The 14,333-nt window shown below is 39.6% G+C and overlaps 1 protein-coding gene across 2 annotated transcripts; it reads right to left on the bottom strand.

Moving 5' to 3' along the window:
- Nucleotides 1-265: 265 nt before the first annotated feature.
- On the bottom strand, nt 266-10,386 carry rbm25a (RNA binding motif protein 25a). 2 transcript variants are annotated; one of them, XM_085258027.1, is made up of 18 exons: nt 10,193-10,386; nt 9,794-9,921; nt 9,320-9,369; nt 8,903-9,073; nt 8,437-8,494; nt 7,913-8,073; nt 7,462-7,656; nt 7,251-7,334; nt 3,889-4,151; nt 3,184-3,295; nt 2,972-3,061; nt 2,779-2,852; nt 2,528-2,678; nt 1,932-2,334; nt 1,521-1,825; nt 1,329-1,427; nt 1,179-1,226; nt 266-899 (listed from the first exon to the last, which is right to left on the bottom strand). In XM_085258027.1, exons 2-18 carry the CDS (start codon nt 9,897-9,899, stop codon nt 807-809), a joined length of 2,463 nt encoding a protein of 820 aa, XP_085114153.1. In that variant the 5' UTR covers nt 9,900-9,921; nt 10,193-10,386; the 3' UTR covers nt 266-806. The 2 variants fall into 2 exon arrangements, with proteins under 2 accessions (XP_085114153.1, XP_085114155.1); XM_085258029.1 differs by having other exon boundaries at nt 7,251-7,331; nt 10,193-10,385.
- Between the last annotated feature and the right edge of the window lie 3,947 nt (nt 10,387-14,333).

Genomic DNA, 14,333 nt, shown 5'->3' with positions numbered 1-14,333 from the left:
CTTTCTCATACATGTCCTACACCACCATCAGGTACTTCGTCGCCACTCCAGTCTTCCACATGCAATATTACAGTTCCTCTCCAGGCATCCTAGCATATGCTTTGTCTAGATAATAAGATGATAATAAAAGAACCTATTTGCATCGAAATAAAGTAAAAAAGGTGGTGACCAGAAAATATAAGTATGGCTTCATGCCAACAAAGAGCACTATAGATGTTTCCTTTGAGAGAGGTGATTGAGAAGAATAGGGGTCAGAAGGCGTAAACCAGGTACATACATTTACTGCAGTAATCACATCTGTATATGGAAGTGACCCCAATTAAGTTTTTGGTGTTTGAAAATAATGTCATAATTCAAAAACAGCTAATAATTATTAACAACACAATCAAAAAAAACATACTGTTTTTTTGTTTTGTTTTTTTTTTTTTTTTTAAAAAAAAGCATGTTTATTAGTTCACACAATGGAGTAGTGCCTCCAAACAACACCACCAAATTAAAGCAGAATGTGTCCAACACATTGTAGAACAGATGGATGAAATTCCTCCTGAACGGCATTAACAAATAAAAGAATTACAACCAAAGTTTTTTTTTCATGCAGCACATTAGTTTCCAAACCCTTTCAGTTCACAATTTTGACTTTCTCACGCACACTCTCTCACACACTCTCTCACACACACACACACACAAGGCAGCAGCTCTTTGCCGATGGAATGGAGCGCCGTGTGGGCATGTTCACAGTCTGCTGGACCAGAAAACTGCAGACAGTAGAACTGAAAGCTCAGGAAGTCAGTCAGAGTCGCGTTTACTTATTTGACCAGTCCAATCTTCTTTGCTTCTGTTTCATATATCAGTAACCTCCACATTTTTACTATGAAGACTTCTGCTTCTTCATCAAGAACCTAAAGACAAAAAGTTCAGTTAAACATACTATATATTACAAAGCTGAATGTATTCAATGAGTCAGCACATGTATACAATGTGACTGTCACCAACCATTTTAAGACAGACCAGTCTGGTTTTAAACTGACAGTTTTTCCTTTTTTTGGTTAGTCATCCACTTAATCGACAATGTGTGGTACAGACCATTCAAGGACCATTCAACTGGGTTTCAGTCCCAAAAGATGGATTACATATGTAAGATGTTTAAAGACTTAGGATCCAGGCAAAGTTCAACTTACCATAGCAACATCATCAAGAATACCCTGAGGAGTGCTATGTGCCATTACCTGATCAGAAAAGAAAAATATTAACTAGAGTGAGCAACAAGCCCAACAATTCAACACCACAAGCTTAAAGATACAGATAAACTTCAAAGGATAATAACTGACCTTGGAGCAGACAAAATCAACCAATGTAGCTTCCTCCTCTCCAATGTACTCTATAATCTTCTTATTAATCCACGGTCTAATGCGGCGATCCATCAGAGTCTATGGAAAGCAAATCAAAACAAAACATAACTAATAACTAAAATATCAAGCTATGAAAATAAGTGCAATTTCAAAATATGCCAAGCCTTTTACCGAATCAACCATTGCCCAGTCCAAAGGATAGGAGAAGAGCTCTGGCCTGGCAGTGGGGATCTTCTCTATAAGGCTTTTTATGTGTTTCCGTTTCTCCTCTGTGTTAATGCTGCCTTTGGCCCCTGAAATTTCTGCTCCATCGAGCCCCAGACTCTTTTCATCATCACCATAGTCCAGTGGAACCAGTTTCCTTTTGCGAGGCTGCTCATCTGCCTCCTCTTCGTCAAACTTGTTGAAAACACTGTCCACAGTTGCTAATTTCTTTCGCTTTCCTGCGCTGAGCTGACTCGGACTGTTGGTGGCACCTGTAGGAGAAAAAAAAATCATCAGGAAATACTATTTACTCTGGGAAAAAGCAGTGCCATTAAACAACAGATCTGTATGTGTGTTTTGCTTCGTTGCTGTACTCACCCAGCTTGAGGCTGAGGCCAATCTTGGGCCGGTGTTCCTCTGGAGGTTGGACCTCTGGAGTGTTCTCGCCTGGAATTATGATGCCACAAAGAGACTCATTTCCGGGGGTGTTTGGAGTAACGTTTCCACTGGCAGAAGACACAGAAGGAGCAGTGGTGATTGGTCGCATGGCGGGTTTGAGTTGCGGCTTGGCTTCTTGTGAGTCCTCGCCATCGCGGTAATCATCTTCATCTGCCTCTTCCACATCGTCATCTGAATGCTGCGGGGGAACTTGAGGCTCCGGCTCCACAGGCCTTCCGGACCCCCTCTTCTCCCGCTCCTTGTGAGTTTTCTCCTGGTTCACATCCTCCTCCGGTTCAAGTTTCAGAGGTGGCTGTCGTCTGCGCTCTGCTTCCTCCTCCATCTACACAAATATGTAACACATTAAGCAACCTCAGGATATTGTTGTTGACTGGTGGACTGGCATATTAATATTAAATGCACAAACATCATTACAGAACAAGCAAAAAAGCTGTAATTCTGCAAAACAAACTAAAGATCTCTGAGTCTATCAAATGTCTTTGTCAGAGGTTAGGGAAAGTTCCAGGTGGATTTACTCTCTGTAATTCAGCATCAGGATCAGGGTGACCCTCAGCGAGAAGTCTTTGTCTAATTTCCTCCAGCTCCTCCTTCTCCCTCTTCCGGTCACGTTCATCCAACTCGATCTCCTTTTCTCTGTCACGAAGACGCTTCTGCAATGCGCTGCCCCTAAAAAAAAAAAAAAAAAAAAAATTAGCATTAACGTAAAGTAATGACAAAAGGCATTAAAAGCATTAAAACATTTTAAAATGCAAATTAACATAATCACCTGTAATATTTCGGGTCATCCCTGTCATCATCATAGTCTTCAAGGAACTCTTTGAGCCTTTTGGCTTCTTTCATCTGATTTTATGCACAAAATGAAACAGTAAACAGTAAATCAAGCCTTCTGTTTCCACGTATCTGAAATAATAAATAGTCTAAAACTCGTATTATGCAGCGTGGCATGCATTCTTGTATACCATTTCACGACGCCTCTCTTCTTCTCGCTCAGCATCTTTGCTATAGTCACGGGCCTTCTTCCTCTCTCTGACCTCCCAATTTTTCAGGCGCTTTAAGAAGGCACAGAAAAATTCCAATCAGTAATCTGTCAAACATTAACAGTAATTTGCTTATGTGCAGTTATTTAAATGAACATTTCATCAAATCAAAATGGGAGAGATGATAAACATACTTCTTGATAAGCTGCTTCCTTATCTCTAAGCCTCCTCTCAAGTCTCCGCCGCTCATACATGTCCTCCTCATCTTCTTCGCGGTCTCGTTTTTTATCGTCTCTAGACCTCTCTCTGTTAAAATAATAATGGGTTACTGATCTGTGAAGTTCATCTTTATATCAAATGAAGTTGAAACGCAATCATTTCAAGGGTATTTGCCCATAGCCAGTGCCAACTGCTGAATACATTTCACTACAGTGTTTTCATTAGTTATTTTGTGATATGGATAGTTTCTACAAATGATCAACTGAACACAACACTCCCCAAAAATAAAAAGTTCCTTAACAGCCTCCAACAAATCCTCATTGGTTTCATTTACAGCTACCAAATGAGTCTTTCATTGTAGCGTTAAAAAAAAAAAAAAAAAAAAAAAACTAAAAAACTTGCAAAGCCCTAAAGTGGGGAACAAGAATTCATATCTAGCATATCTTTAAATCACAGATAATGAATTATGTTACCAGTATTATGCCACATGCATTGATAAGTCATAACACAATGTGGAGAAACTTATGAGTGGATCTTGAGGTCTGTTGTTAGAAACAGCTGGAGCCAACGACCTTTTGATTTCTCAAAGTCCAAACCGTTAGAATTAAGAGACGGCCCTTTAGATGAGTCACAACCGTTTGTGTGTGAGCCAGAACAAACCATCTTGCATTAGAACTGACCTCGATCTGCTGCGAGCTTCACTGACATCTCGACTCCTCTCCCTCTCCCGCTCCTTCGTCCTCTCGCGTTCACGATCCCTCTCTCGCTCACGGTCGCGGTCCCGGTCTCTTTCCCGCTCCTTGTCCCTCTCTCTCTCTCTTTCCTTCTCTTTCTCGCGATCGCGGCGCTCCCTCTCCCGCTCCCGCTCTTTGTCTCTCTCCCTCCTTTCTCTCTCCAGCTCCAGGCGTTCCTTTTCTTTTTTGCCTTTTTCCTCCTCCAATTTCTGCAGGAGCCCACATGGGAAAAGAAAATGAAACTGCATTAGAAGATGCAAAAGGTGAAAAAAAGATCATCATACTAAATTAAATAAACAAGTTATCGGCAAAAAATGGTTTACACTGCCGGTTTCAGAAATGCTCACGTTCTACCATGACTCATTGTTTGGGGGGAGGTTGGCTGCTCCAAGTCAGGAAGTGGTTTCCTCCAGGAAGAGTGGTCCGCAGCTTGAGCAGGTTTAATGTATATACTGCTCAATTTCAGGACACACTTATATAAAACCATAAATGACAGTATATTCTTGAAATACCTAACAAACTGGGGATGTCACAGCTCATATGAGGGGTTTCACCAAAGAAACATTTCCAGTGTTATTGTAAACACTTACAGTCTTCTTTTCCTGTGCAAAGAGATAATTTCTTGTTCTGGCTCCAGTATTTGACCTCCCTTCTTTATCAGATTTGTACAGAATAAATAACAGGCCAACTCAACCTCTGCTGTTACGATGGGCTCTATGGTGATCTGGGATTATTATCTGATATCAAAAGGCAAATAAGTACTGGTCAAACCAACATCTGAATGTTTTCCAATTCAAAGTGTACTCGTGACTGCGGATAAGGGACAGATTTGGCCTGAAATGCATATGCATAGGATTTTACTGGAAATGGGGTTTTTCATATGGCTTGTGGTAAGTAAAAAAAAACAAAAACAACAAACTGAAGCCAGCTTTGAACCTTTTTTAACTTAAGGTCATGAAGATCTAACTATAAACTTGAGATCTCCACTATATAATGCACTGGTTGTACCTATAGGTGCCAAGTGGATTAAAACAAGCCTAAGCTTAACACGGCAAATGGCGTAACTAAGTAAATTACATAATCGGCCCCCACGTGTTTTCTACATGGTCATTTGAGAAGGAGGAAAGCAATGCCTGACTGCAGTGCAAGTGATCCCCTAGAGCAGTGTGGGACTTCAGTATGAAGCCAAACTACTAAATAATAATTTGAACACCATTTTATTTATCTGTAAAGGCAATCACAGCTCACTGGTTCTCACAGCCGTCCATTGACAATCTCAGTAAACAAAGTTTGACCCATTTTTCTACATTCTCACTAGATAACATTTAAATCATGTTCCACAGTCTGTTCTGGAGCTACTGGTGCAAAACTTACAGATGATGAACTAGGGTTTCAGCACTTCTCTGCCCCTACACATCCTACAGGCTACATGTAGAAGGAAAAGCAGGTCAAGAGCAAAGTCAATATAATCAGGAAAAAAAAAAGAAGTCCAAACGATTCCTGCGAAGCAGTTTCATCTTATTACAACTCATCCACATAAATAGCATCCACATCTGTTTGTTTTTAAAGTCAATGCAAATCAGATACTGCATTTCATTTTGCCACAAAGAAATTAGTGAAGCAGTCTTACCGCCAGGTTGTGGTGTCTGTCTGGTCTCACCAACCCAATTTAAAAATAAAAAATAAAAAATAAAAAAGGAAAAAAAATAAACCCTTCAGAGTCAGACCCACAGTTCAAACAGACCTGTGGCTGATTTAAAAAAATATATATATACCAGCTGGTAGCTTTGTGGATCTGGACTGGTTAACAACATAAACTACCACATGTTAAATGTGGGTCTGACAGCTATTAACTAAAAAAAAAAAAAAAAAAAAAAAAAAAGGACCACAGAGGAGGAAACTACAAAACTGTAATTTAACTCAAGTCTGCACACCATTTTAGCATTTCTACCTTCGCTCCGAAGGGAGGGCTTTGACAGATACACATTATTTGTTTTGAAACAGTTTTTCCCTAACCTACCTACAACTTACCTCCTGTATTAAACTAGTTAGTAGTGAGTTTGAAACATACTAATTGGAAAACAATTTTAAAACATTGCCATGAGCAGGTTCCTAACATACTGTGTGTTTGATGTGGTGTGAGGCTTGTTCCCCTTTGTTGATGGAAGTTTTTTTTAGTATATAACATCAATTGTCCTCAGTTCCAGTACAAAGTCACAACGTTTTGGGTTTCGTTAGTAGCCCTATAACTTCTTTTAAAAATACTGATAAGAGAACCTTGTTTTAAAAAGCGACAAAGAAAACAGTTGAATGGTATTCATACTAAAATATCCCTGCAGCTTATTCCTCCTTATTTATGTTTGCATACTTTATTTATGCATTGTCTCATTGTGGTGTAAATTTCTAAGGGTTAACAAACAAACAAAAAAAAACAAACAAACAAAAAAAAACCAAAACAGAAACAGCAAAGCAATTACTTACCTTGCAAGTCTTCAGACCGCAGAGTGCTGTGAAGGGGCGCTCCCTGCTTCAGTAATACTACAGGCTGCAGTTCAAACTGCTGCAGTGGTTAGGCTCTTTCAGGCTCTGTGTGTTTTTTTAAACACGCTATTTATCATATGAGGACATGCAGAGGTTCACTGAGCTGCCCGACCTTCTTAAACATGATTCACTGTAATCACAACCTGCTAGGAATTTGTCCAGCATCACTTTTTTTGACAACCTTAGTGCAAGTCGACTGAGAGCCAGCTGCCCCTCTGCAAACCCTCCAGAAGGGAGCGCCCAAAATGAGTAGAGAAGAAATAAAAGATCATACTTACATCCTATCCTCGCAACTTTTTCCCAAAGCTGAGATTCTGAGATTCATCTTGCTCTAGTCACCAAATGAACTCTACCATATTGGTGGGGTTTAATCAATAGATTAGCTTTGGTTGGAATTTCACATTGTGTCCATGCACTCTGTGTGATGAATTTAGCTTGTGAAGAGCGAAATATTTTAGTCTCAATCAGTACTGTGAACAGTGACAACTCGTGGCCAGTTTGGAAATACTGACATGTACTATAAAGTAATCAATCGGTGGCTGAAGTATTAATGGATCATAAATCAACATCAACTACGTTCTGTACCCTTTGAATTCCACTAGCTACTCTAAGAACTTACTGACTACCAAAAGACTTTGTTTGACAGAAACAGAATAGTCTTAAACTGCAGATCCATTTTGCGTTAGAGGAATTTCTACTAACAAATGTGGAGGATTTCTTCTTCAAAACCTAAATTACACAGTAACAAGAGCAGTCTGATACATTACCTTGTGTGTGTCCCGGAATTTACTGATCTCTCTGGAAATCAAGTCTCTCTTGTCATCCTCCATCTCCATGGCATTGATATCCTCCTTACACAAAGTGAAGAGAGAAAGGAAACAAACACACTAAGCACTCCAAAAAAAAAATTTAATACTACAACAGCCAGAGCCATGCTCCAGCCCCTTCTCCTCCCCGTGTGCATCATGCAAAGACTACCTCCTCTTTCTTCTCTTTCCGCTTCTTGATGCGAGGCTGACTGTCAGGATCCTGTGAGGGAGCATTAAGCTCACTTGCATACTCTCGGATGAGGACATCTATTGCCCCCTTCACAGCCTGGTCTCTACGCAGGGTTTCTTCATCAAGAACCTCCTCTTCGTCTTCATCCCCGTTTTTCCCGCTGCCACCGACTCCCTATTGATTAGATCGAGAAAGATTTGGAGACAAGAGAGGTAAGGCTGCCAGCTTGCTAAGTTGGAAGGAATAAAAGAGGAAGACCTCAGAAGAGGTTTGTGGATTTAATAAAAGAGGAAATGGAGTGGGTTGGTGTGAAAGAGGAGGACGCTAGGAATACGATGAGATGGAGGCAGATGAGCCACTGTGGTGACCTCTAAATGTAGCTTCCAAAAGAAAAGGAAGAGTCAAAATAAAAGACAGATGAGCAGCATACCCCATTTGCACTCCTCTTCTTGGCCTTCCACTCATCTAGCTGAGCCTTAGTCTTGGCATCGACCTTCACCAACAGCTTCTTATCACCCAAGAGCAACTCATGCAGGAGTCTGAGGGCTCGCAGTGTGGATTCAGGCTCCTTATACTCACAGAAACCAAAAGCTTGCAGGAGTTAAGACGAAAACAAAGTTAGTTCACAAGGTTTTCAAATTCAGCCCACGAAGATATTTGATAACTTTTTTTTGTTAGAAAAAATGGAGTAAACATATGGGGAAAAACAAGAATCTGACATTCAATTTCAAATGTCCTAATTCTCCAAATCACTGATTGACTGACTATACCAGAGAAATGACCAAAAACCACATACATAAAATTAACATGTGAAAATAGGTCTTTAAGCATGATAAATAAGAGGGTAAGTATGTTTAACAGGATTTAAAATTCTAGGAGTGTCATCCCTGTGCACCATCCCATGCACAAACACCAAAAAAGGTTTAAAATGTGCTTTTGTTTTTGTGCTGTTACCTTGAAGTTTCCCAGAGGCACCCTGGACCCTTTTCCAGCTTAGAACAATACCACATTTCTATATTCAAAGAGAACAGAAAACAAGGATTTTTTGTGTTTAGTAGTCCAGATAATTACAATAATTAACAAGTACATGATCACATAAAACACTATTGTTGTATCCCTATAACAATACTTGTGATCAAATATGATGAAAACCTCACTCCTTTTTACTTTTATTATACGTTGGAGATTTGCATTTGACTAAAACAAGAATAAATGTCTGTCACCTGCAACTCCTGAACCACTGTCATCTTTTAAATATTATTATGACTGCAACCTCTAAATATTTAAAGTGCTCTCATAAAAAAAATAAAGATTTGTCTAGCTGCAGACAGATTTTATTCCAAATTGATAATTGTTTCACATGAAAAGATCACTAACGTACATTAACCGGATTATTCCAGTTGAGTAACAGTAAACTTACAGCCAGAAGCTGCCTGACCAACATGTCAGATGCCTTTTCAGAAATGTTGCCCACAAATACAGTGGTGGTGGGGCCGCCACCATCCTCCGTATCCTTGGCTCTGATCGTGCCAGGCTCTTTCTTCGGAGTCATCGGCTTCTGTGCTACAGCAACTGTGGCTGGAACGAGCACCTGCAAAATAAATTTGATGTATGCAAATGTCACTCTTATTCAGAGTAACACCAAAGCAAACCAAAAAAAATGCAAATACAACAAGCAACCGATGGCGAGCATAGGGATTTTATTCTTTAACAATATAATATAATAATAATATTAATAATAATAAAAAAAGAATTCCACCAGGCATCATTGTTAATATGTGCAAGTATGTTTTTAATAGTAGGTAGGTTATTCAGAATGCTCCTGCTTCGAACTCACTGTGGGTGTGGGGGTCACTACACCCATATGAACCGGTATCATAGGAGTCCCTGAAAACAGAAACAAAATACAGCACTCAGTCAGGTGTTATGTATATTATAACAGATAATATACATAACTGCATGTAACATTCCCAAAGCCAATAACAAAAAAAGTGATCTGCAATTTTAACATTTAATTTTCTGAATATTAAATGTTAAGGTAATTTTCCTGTAACATTCCTCAATCTCTCTCTCTCTCTCTGGGGTATTAAGTTATGTCAGTTTATTGGGCCTTTAGGTATCTTACTTCTCAACAGTTATCTATGTGCACTCATTTTCAAAGAAATTCTACCGTCAACTGATGCTTCACCCACATTATGTGGTTGTAGATTTAGATCACCCTGCTGCTTTTCCTTGAATGTCACAGAGCTGCCACTTCACAGTGTGTTCCTTAAAAAGGCTACAGAGCAAGTTTAAAAAAACTTTTCAATACCTGGTGGGACTGCAGGAGCAAAGCCTGCATACTGTGGAGGGGGGATCCTAGGTGGTAACTGTGGGATACCAATCTGCTGGCGGTTTATCGGAGGAGGATACGACATCCTGAAGACTCCAGAAACCTACCTACAGAGGAGAAAAGATATTTAGCAAATTAGCAAAACATCAGAGGAACATTTCTTTATGTCCTCGGGCTTTTGTTAAGATCATGACAGTAGTATTTTTCACAAGGATAGACAAAATGATCGTTAGTATGACCAACTGAGCAGGTAGGATATCTGCTCACCCACGTAAAAGCAGCTACATTAACTAGCTAAATTAGCTGAGACTGGCTAACGCTACTCTGTGGCCTTGCTGCTAAATATTAGCTGCAGCGGTCAAGCACGGATTTACCTACCCGGTACACCAAGAGTAAAATAAAACTGGAGCCTAATTACGGAGTTAATTGTCCAAATAAAGCCCAGTTAAAGTCAACTGACAGAAAAGCCCAACGCTAATGATTAGCGTTGTAATTTTCATCGGTGAGCAACGAGAACCTCTACGGATACAAATAACTGGGACCGATTCTTTTCCGAAATGAATCATGGGAAAACATCGTCACACGTTTTCTTTGTTGCCCTGTTTTTAGTCTGGCAGGCAGGAAACACACCCGCGTGTCCTAAATAAAAAATAACGGGACTTTACAAATGTGCTAAATAAATAAAAAATAAAAAAAACAGAACAGTTATCTGAACTTTGCTTTCAATGTGGAAAAAAATAGAGAGGGAGAAATATGACAAAGGATTCTAAAATATAAAAAGGGGTTGATCATAGAATTAGAGACATTAGCTTATAGAACAAATTAAATATACATATTTATTTGTGTAGTAAATGGTAAATGGCCTGTATTTGTATAGCACTTTACTTAGTCCCCAAGGACCCCAAAGCGCTTTACACTACATTCAGTCATCCACCTGTTCACACACTGGTGATGGCAAGCTACATTGTAGCCACAGCTGCGCACTTTGTAAATGTTTTCTATGAGAAATGTGGATTACATTGTTAGTTAATGAAAATTAAGACTGATACAATCAGAATAACATTTATAATTTGTTGCAAATTACTATACACTATGTGTCTAGTTATATACAGTGCAAAAGCCTTGAGCCATCCTACATTCCTCTGTATTTTGCATCTAAGGAGGCAGATTTTATTGTAATTTTTAATAAAAAATAAAAGAAAGAAAAAAGAAAGAAAAAAATCCCAAAGATAACACAGTTTGACAAACTTAAACAGCAATGATTTACAAAAAGATATATATATTAGCTGAAAACTTGGCATATCTCTGCATGTTTTGCAGAAAATCTATCTAAAGCAAATGAACAGTATCTGAATATCATGTCCTTAAGAAACAGATAAATAATTCCAGCAAAGACCAGATACAGGACCTGAGAGACGCATCAAGCCCTTCAGTTGATACAGCTGCTGTTCACTGAAGCCTCATCAGAAAATATCTCAGTGGAATGGAAGTGGAAGCCGTGTGGGATCATTTTGACAGAGAACAGAACAAAAGTAGCCGACATCTAAAGAAGAACTTTGAATGTCTTTCAAGAAACCTGGAGAACTATTCCTGAAGGCTACCTAAAGAAATTACAAGAAATCTTACCTGAGAATGTTCAGCCTGTGTTTAAGAATAAAGGTGGTCATACAACCCCACAAACACGTAAGCACATTAGAATTTTACAAGCATTTATTTCTTTTTTAAGTGGACACATCGTGAATGTGTGCTTTTAGGATGCCCTGTCTGAGTTTCTGAGCTTTAGTTTTGTATACAAGCACAACAAGTGCAACAGATGAAGAGTACAGGAACTCACAAGTGCTGCTGAAAACAACAGGTTCCTGTACAGAAGACACAGAAGTAGAAAAAAGCCTGCCCATGAAAATAAATCGGCAAGGGCCCACCTAAAATTTGTTCCTAATGGTCTGTAACTAATGATACAGTCATTGCTGTACTTACTTCTCATTTTCCTAGTAAAATATGAAGAAATTAGACTTTTGCACAGTACTCAAAGTACAAAGAATTTTCAAGTCCCAGCTTGGGTTTGTCCCTAGTCTCCAATAATTGTCCAAATAGGACCCAGAACATCAGGATGAAATCCAATCCAATCCAAGGTTTTTCCTGGCAAGCCTTACTGAGGGCTAAAAAAAGAACAATATAACTTTTGTATCTCTACTTTTAGACGCTTGGTGGCGCTAAAGTCTTACTTTCGTAAATTTGTAACTACAGGACCCTGTTTTACAAGAACCAGTCGCTTACGGTCAGCCTTACCAGAACTAGGAAGATGATAAGATGAGTATCTCAGTGGCATGACTGACATGAAATAGCATGTCTTCATGTGATGTTACAATCGTACTTTCCCTTTCGTTTCCTTTATTTTCTTTCAAAAGCAAAATCGTGACCGTAGACTATTTGCTGAGAGAAAACAAACATGTTTCGGTGCCACCCAAGTGTTCATTTCGATCACGTGAAAGTTCCTTTTAATTTGTTTGTGAAACGACAGAGAGGCCTTGGACTTTTTTTATTTTCACTTCCAATTTTACATTTTACTGAGGATAAGAAAAATATTTAGGATTCATCTTTATTGCCATTACACATGTATAAATACAGTTTACATCTAATCGGACGTGCAAGAGCAGTAAGTGCAATAGAAGAAGATTATATAGTAATCAATCAGTAATCAGTAATCAGTAATCAATGTGACATAGACCGCAGCCTCCAGGCTGGGCACACAGCAGTAGGGAGGCAAAGAAGCCCCCCAGCCAGGCTTCACACCATAGACAATTGCCTTCAGATGACCCCAAAGATAAAAGTCTAAGGGGGTCAGATCAGGAGACCTTGGGGGCCATTTAACTGGCCCACGACGACCAATCCACTTTCCAGGAAACTGTTCATCTAGGAATGCTCGGACCTGGCACCCATAATGTGGTGGTGCACCATCTTGCTGGAAAAACTCAGGGAATGTGCCAGCTTCAGTGCATAAAGAGGGAAACACATCATCATGTAGCAATTTCAAATATCCAGTGGCCTTGAGGTTTCCATTGATGAAGAATGGACCCACCATCGTTGTACCCCATATACCACACCAAACCATCACTTTTGTTGTTCCAACAGTCTTGGAGGGATCCATCCAATGTGGGTTAGTGTCAGGCCAATAGCGGTGGTTTTGTTTGTTAACTTCACCATTCACATAAAAGTTTGCCTCATCACTGAACAAAATCTTTTGCGTGAACTGAGGGTCCTGTTCCAATTTTTGTTTTGCCCATTCTGCAAATTCTGTGCGCCGATCTGGGTCATCCTCGTTGAGATGCTGCAGTAGCTAGAGTTTGTGAGGGTGCCATTTGTGAGTAGCTAATATCCACCGAAAGGATGTTTGACTAATGCCACTTTCCAGTGACATGCGGCGAGTGCTACGCTGTGGGCTCTTGCTGAATGAAGCTAGGACAGCCACTGATGTTTCTTCATTAGTGACAGTTTTCTTGCGTCCACATTTTGGCAAATCCAACACTGAACCAGTTTCACGAAACTTAGCAAGCAGTTTGCTAACTGTAGCATGGGAGATGGGTGGTCTTGTAGGGTGTCTTGCATTGAAATCTGCTGCAATGACCCGGTTACTGCGTTCACCAGATATCAACCCAAGTTCGGTCCGCTCCTCACGTGTTAACCTCTTCGACATGTCAATGGCTGTGAACAAAGAGAAACTTGTAAATAACTCATGAAAGAATAAAGTTACTTTGAAACCAAGTACACCATTGTTTTTCTTGTGACATTACCAATAATTTTGATGTGTCACATGGCCCTCTTGTATCAAAGATGGCCGACTTCTAAATGGCCACCATGGTCACCACCCATCTTGAGGAGTTTGCCCCCTCACATATGCTAATGTGCCACAAACAGGACTTTAATATCACCAACCATTCCCATTTTATTACGGTGTATAAATGGCCCACCCTGTACTATCTGAATGCGGAGCTACCGTATTAATAAAATTAAGCTTGTTTAAAGCCCGTTAAGAAAGCTGTCCATCTATTCGAGTTAACAGACAGCGATATTACAACAAGAGAATCTAATGGTTCACAATCGAGTATTTTATTAAATGACAGTTTAGTTTATATTACCCCAGCTCTAGCCTGGGTGTCTGCGTCCAAATTTTATGTACCCTACGGTCTGCAAGTACAAATATATGCTTTAGGATCATAGGATCAAGTTATCTTGGACGCAAAAAAATTAGACGCTAGTGAAAATTTATTACTTTCCACACACATCTGTGTGTGGAAAGTAAAAGGGACCAAGAATGGTGAGGCAATTTTCTGCAAACTTGACTGGGAAGTAGGCAGGGATTTCATACTTGCTCATTAGTTACCATAGTGATATACCCTGTTAAGACGTGAACCTCCTTCATAGTACAGACACCACAGGGTTAATCGCGAAGTTACCTTAATATTAACCTCTGTTTCGTAGTACAGTATGTTCATTTTTGTTCACTGAGTCATGCCACAGT

Source organism: Mchenga conophoros, linkage group LG19, assembly GCF_057382185.1.
Source record: "Mchenga conophoros isolate Kocher_MC1m ecotype Shallow Benthic linkage group LG19, M_conophoros_male_GT1.1, whole genome shotgun sequence".
NCBI classification, from domain to species: Eukaryota; Metazoa; Chordata; class Actinopteri; order Cichliformes; family Cichlidae; genus Mchenga; species Mchenga conophoros.
The sequence above is the reverse complement of the archived record's forward strand: the minus strand, read 5'-3'. Positions and strand labels throughout refer to the sequence as shown.

Excerpts from the sequence above, each read along its gene's own strand:
- rbm25a (XM_085258027.1), bottom strand. The coding sequence starts at position 9,899 with ATGTCGTATCCTCCTCCGATAAACCGCCAGCAGATTGGTATCCCACAG. Across the intron at positions 7,335-7,461 it reads GGAAAGAGAAGAAAGAGGAG|GAGGATATCAATGCCATGGA; the intron begins GTAGTCTTTGCA and ends ACTTTGTGTAAG. Across the intron at positions 3,062-3,183 it reads AGGAAGCAGCTTATCAAGAA|CGCCTGAAAAATTGGGAGGT; the intron begins GTATGTTTATCA and ends GCCTTCTTAAAG.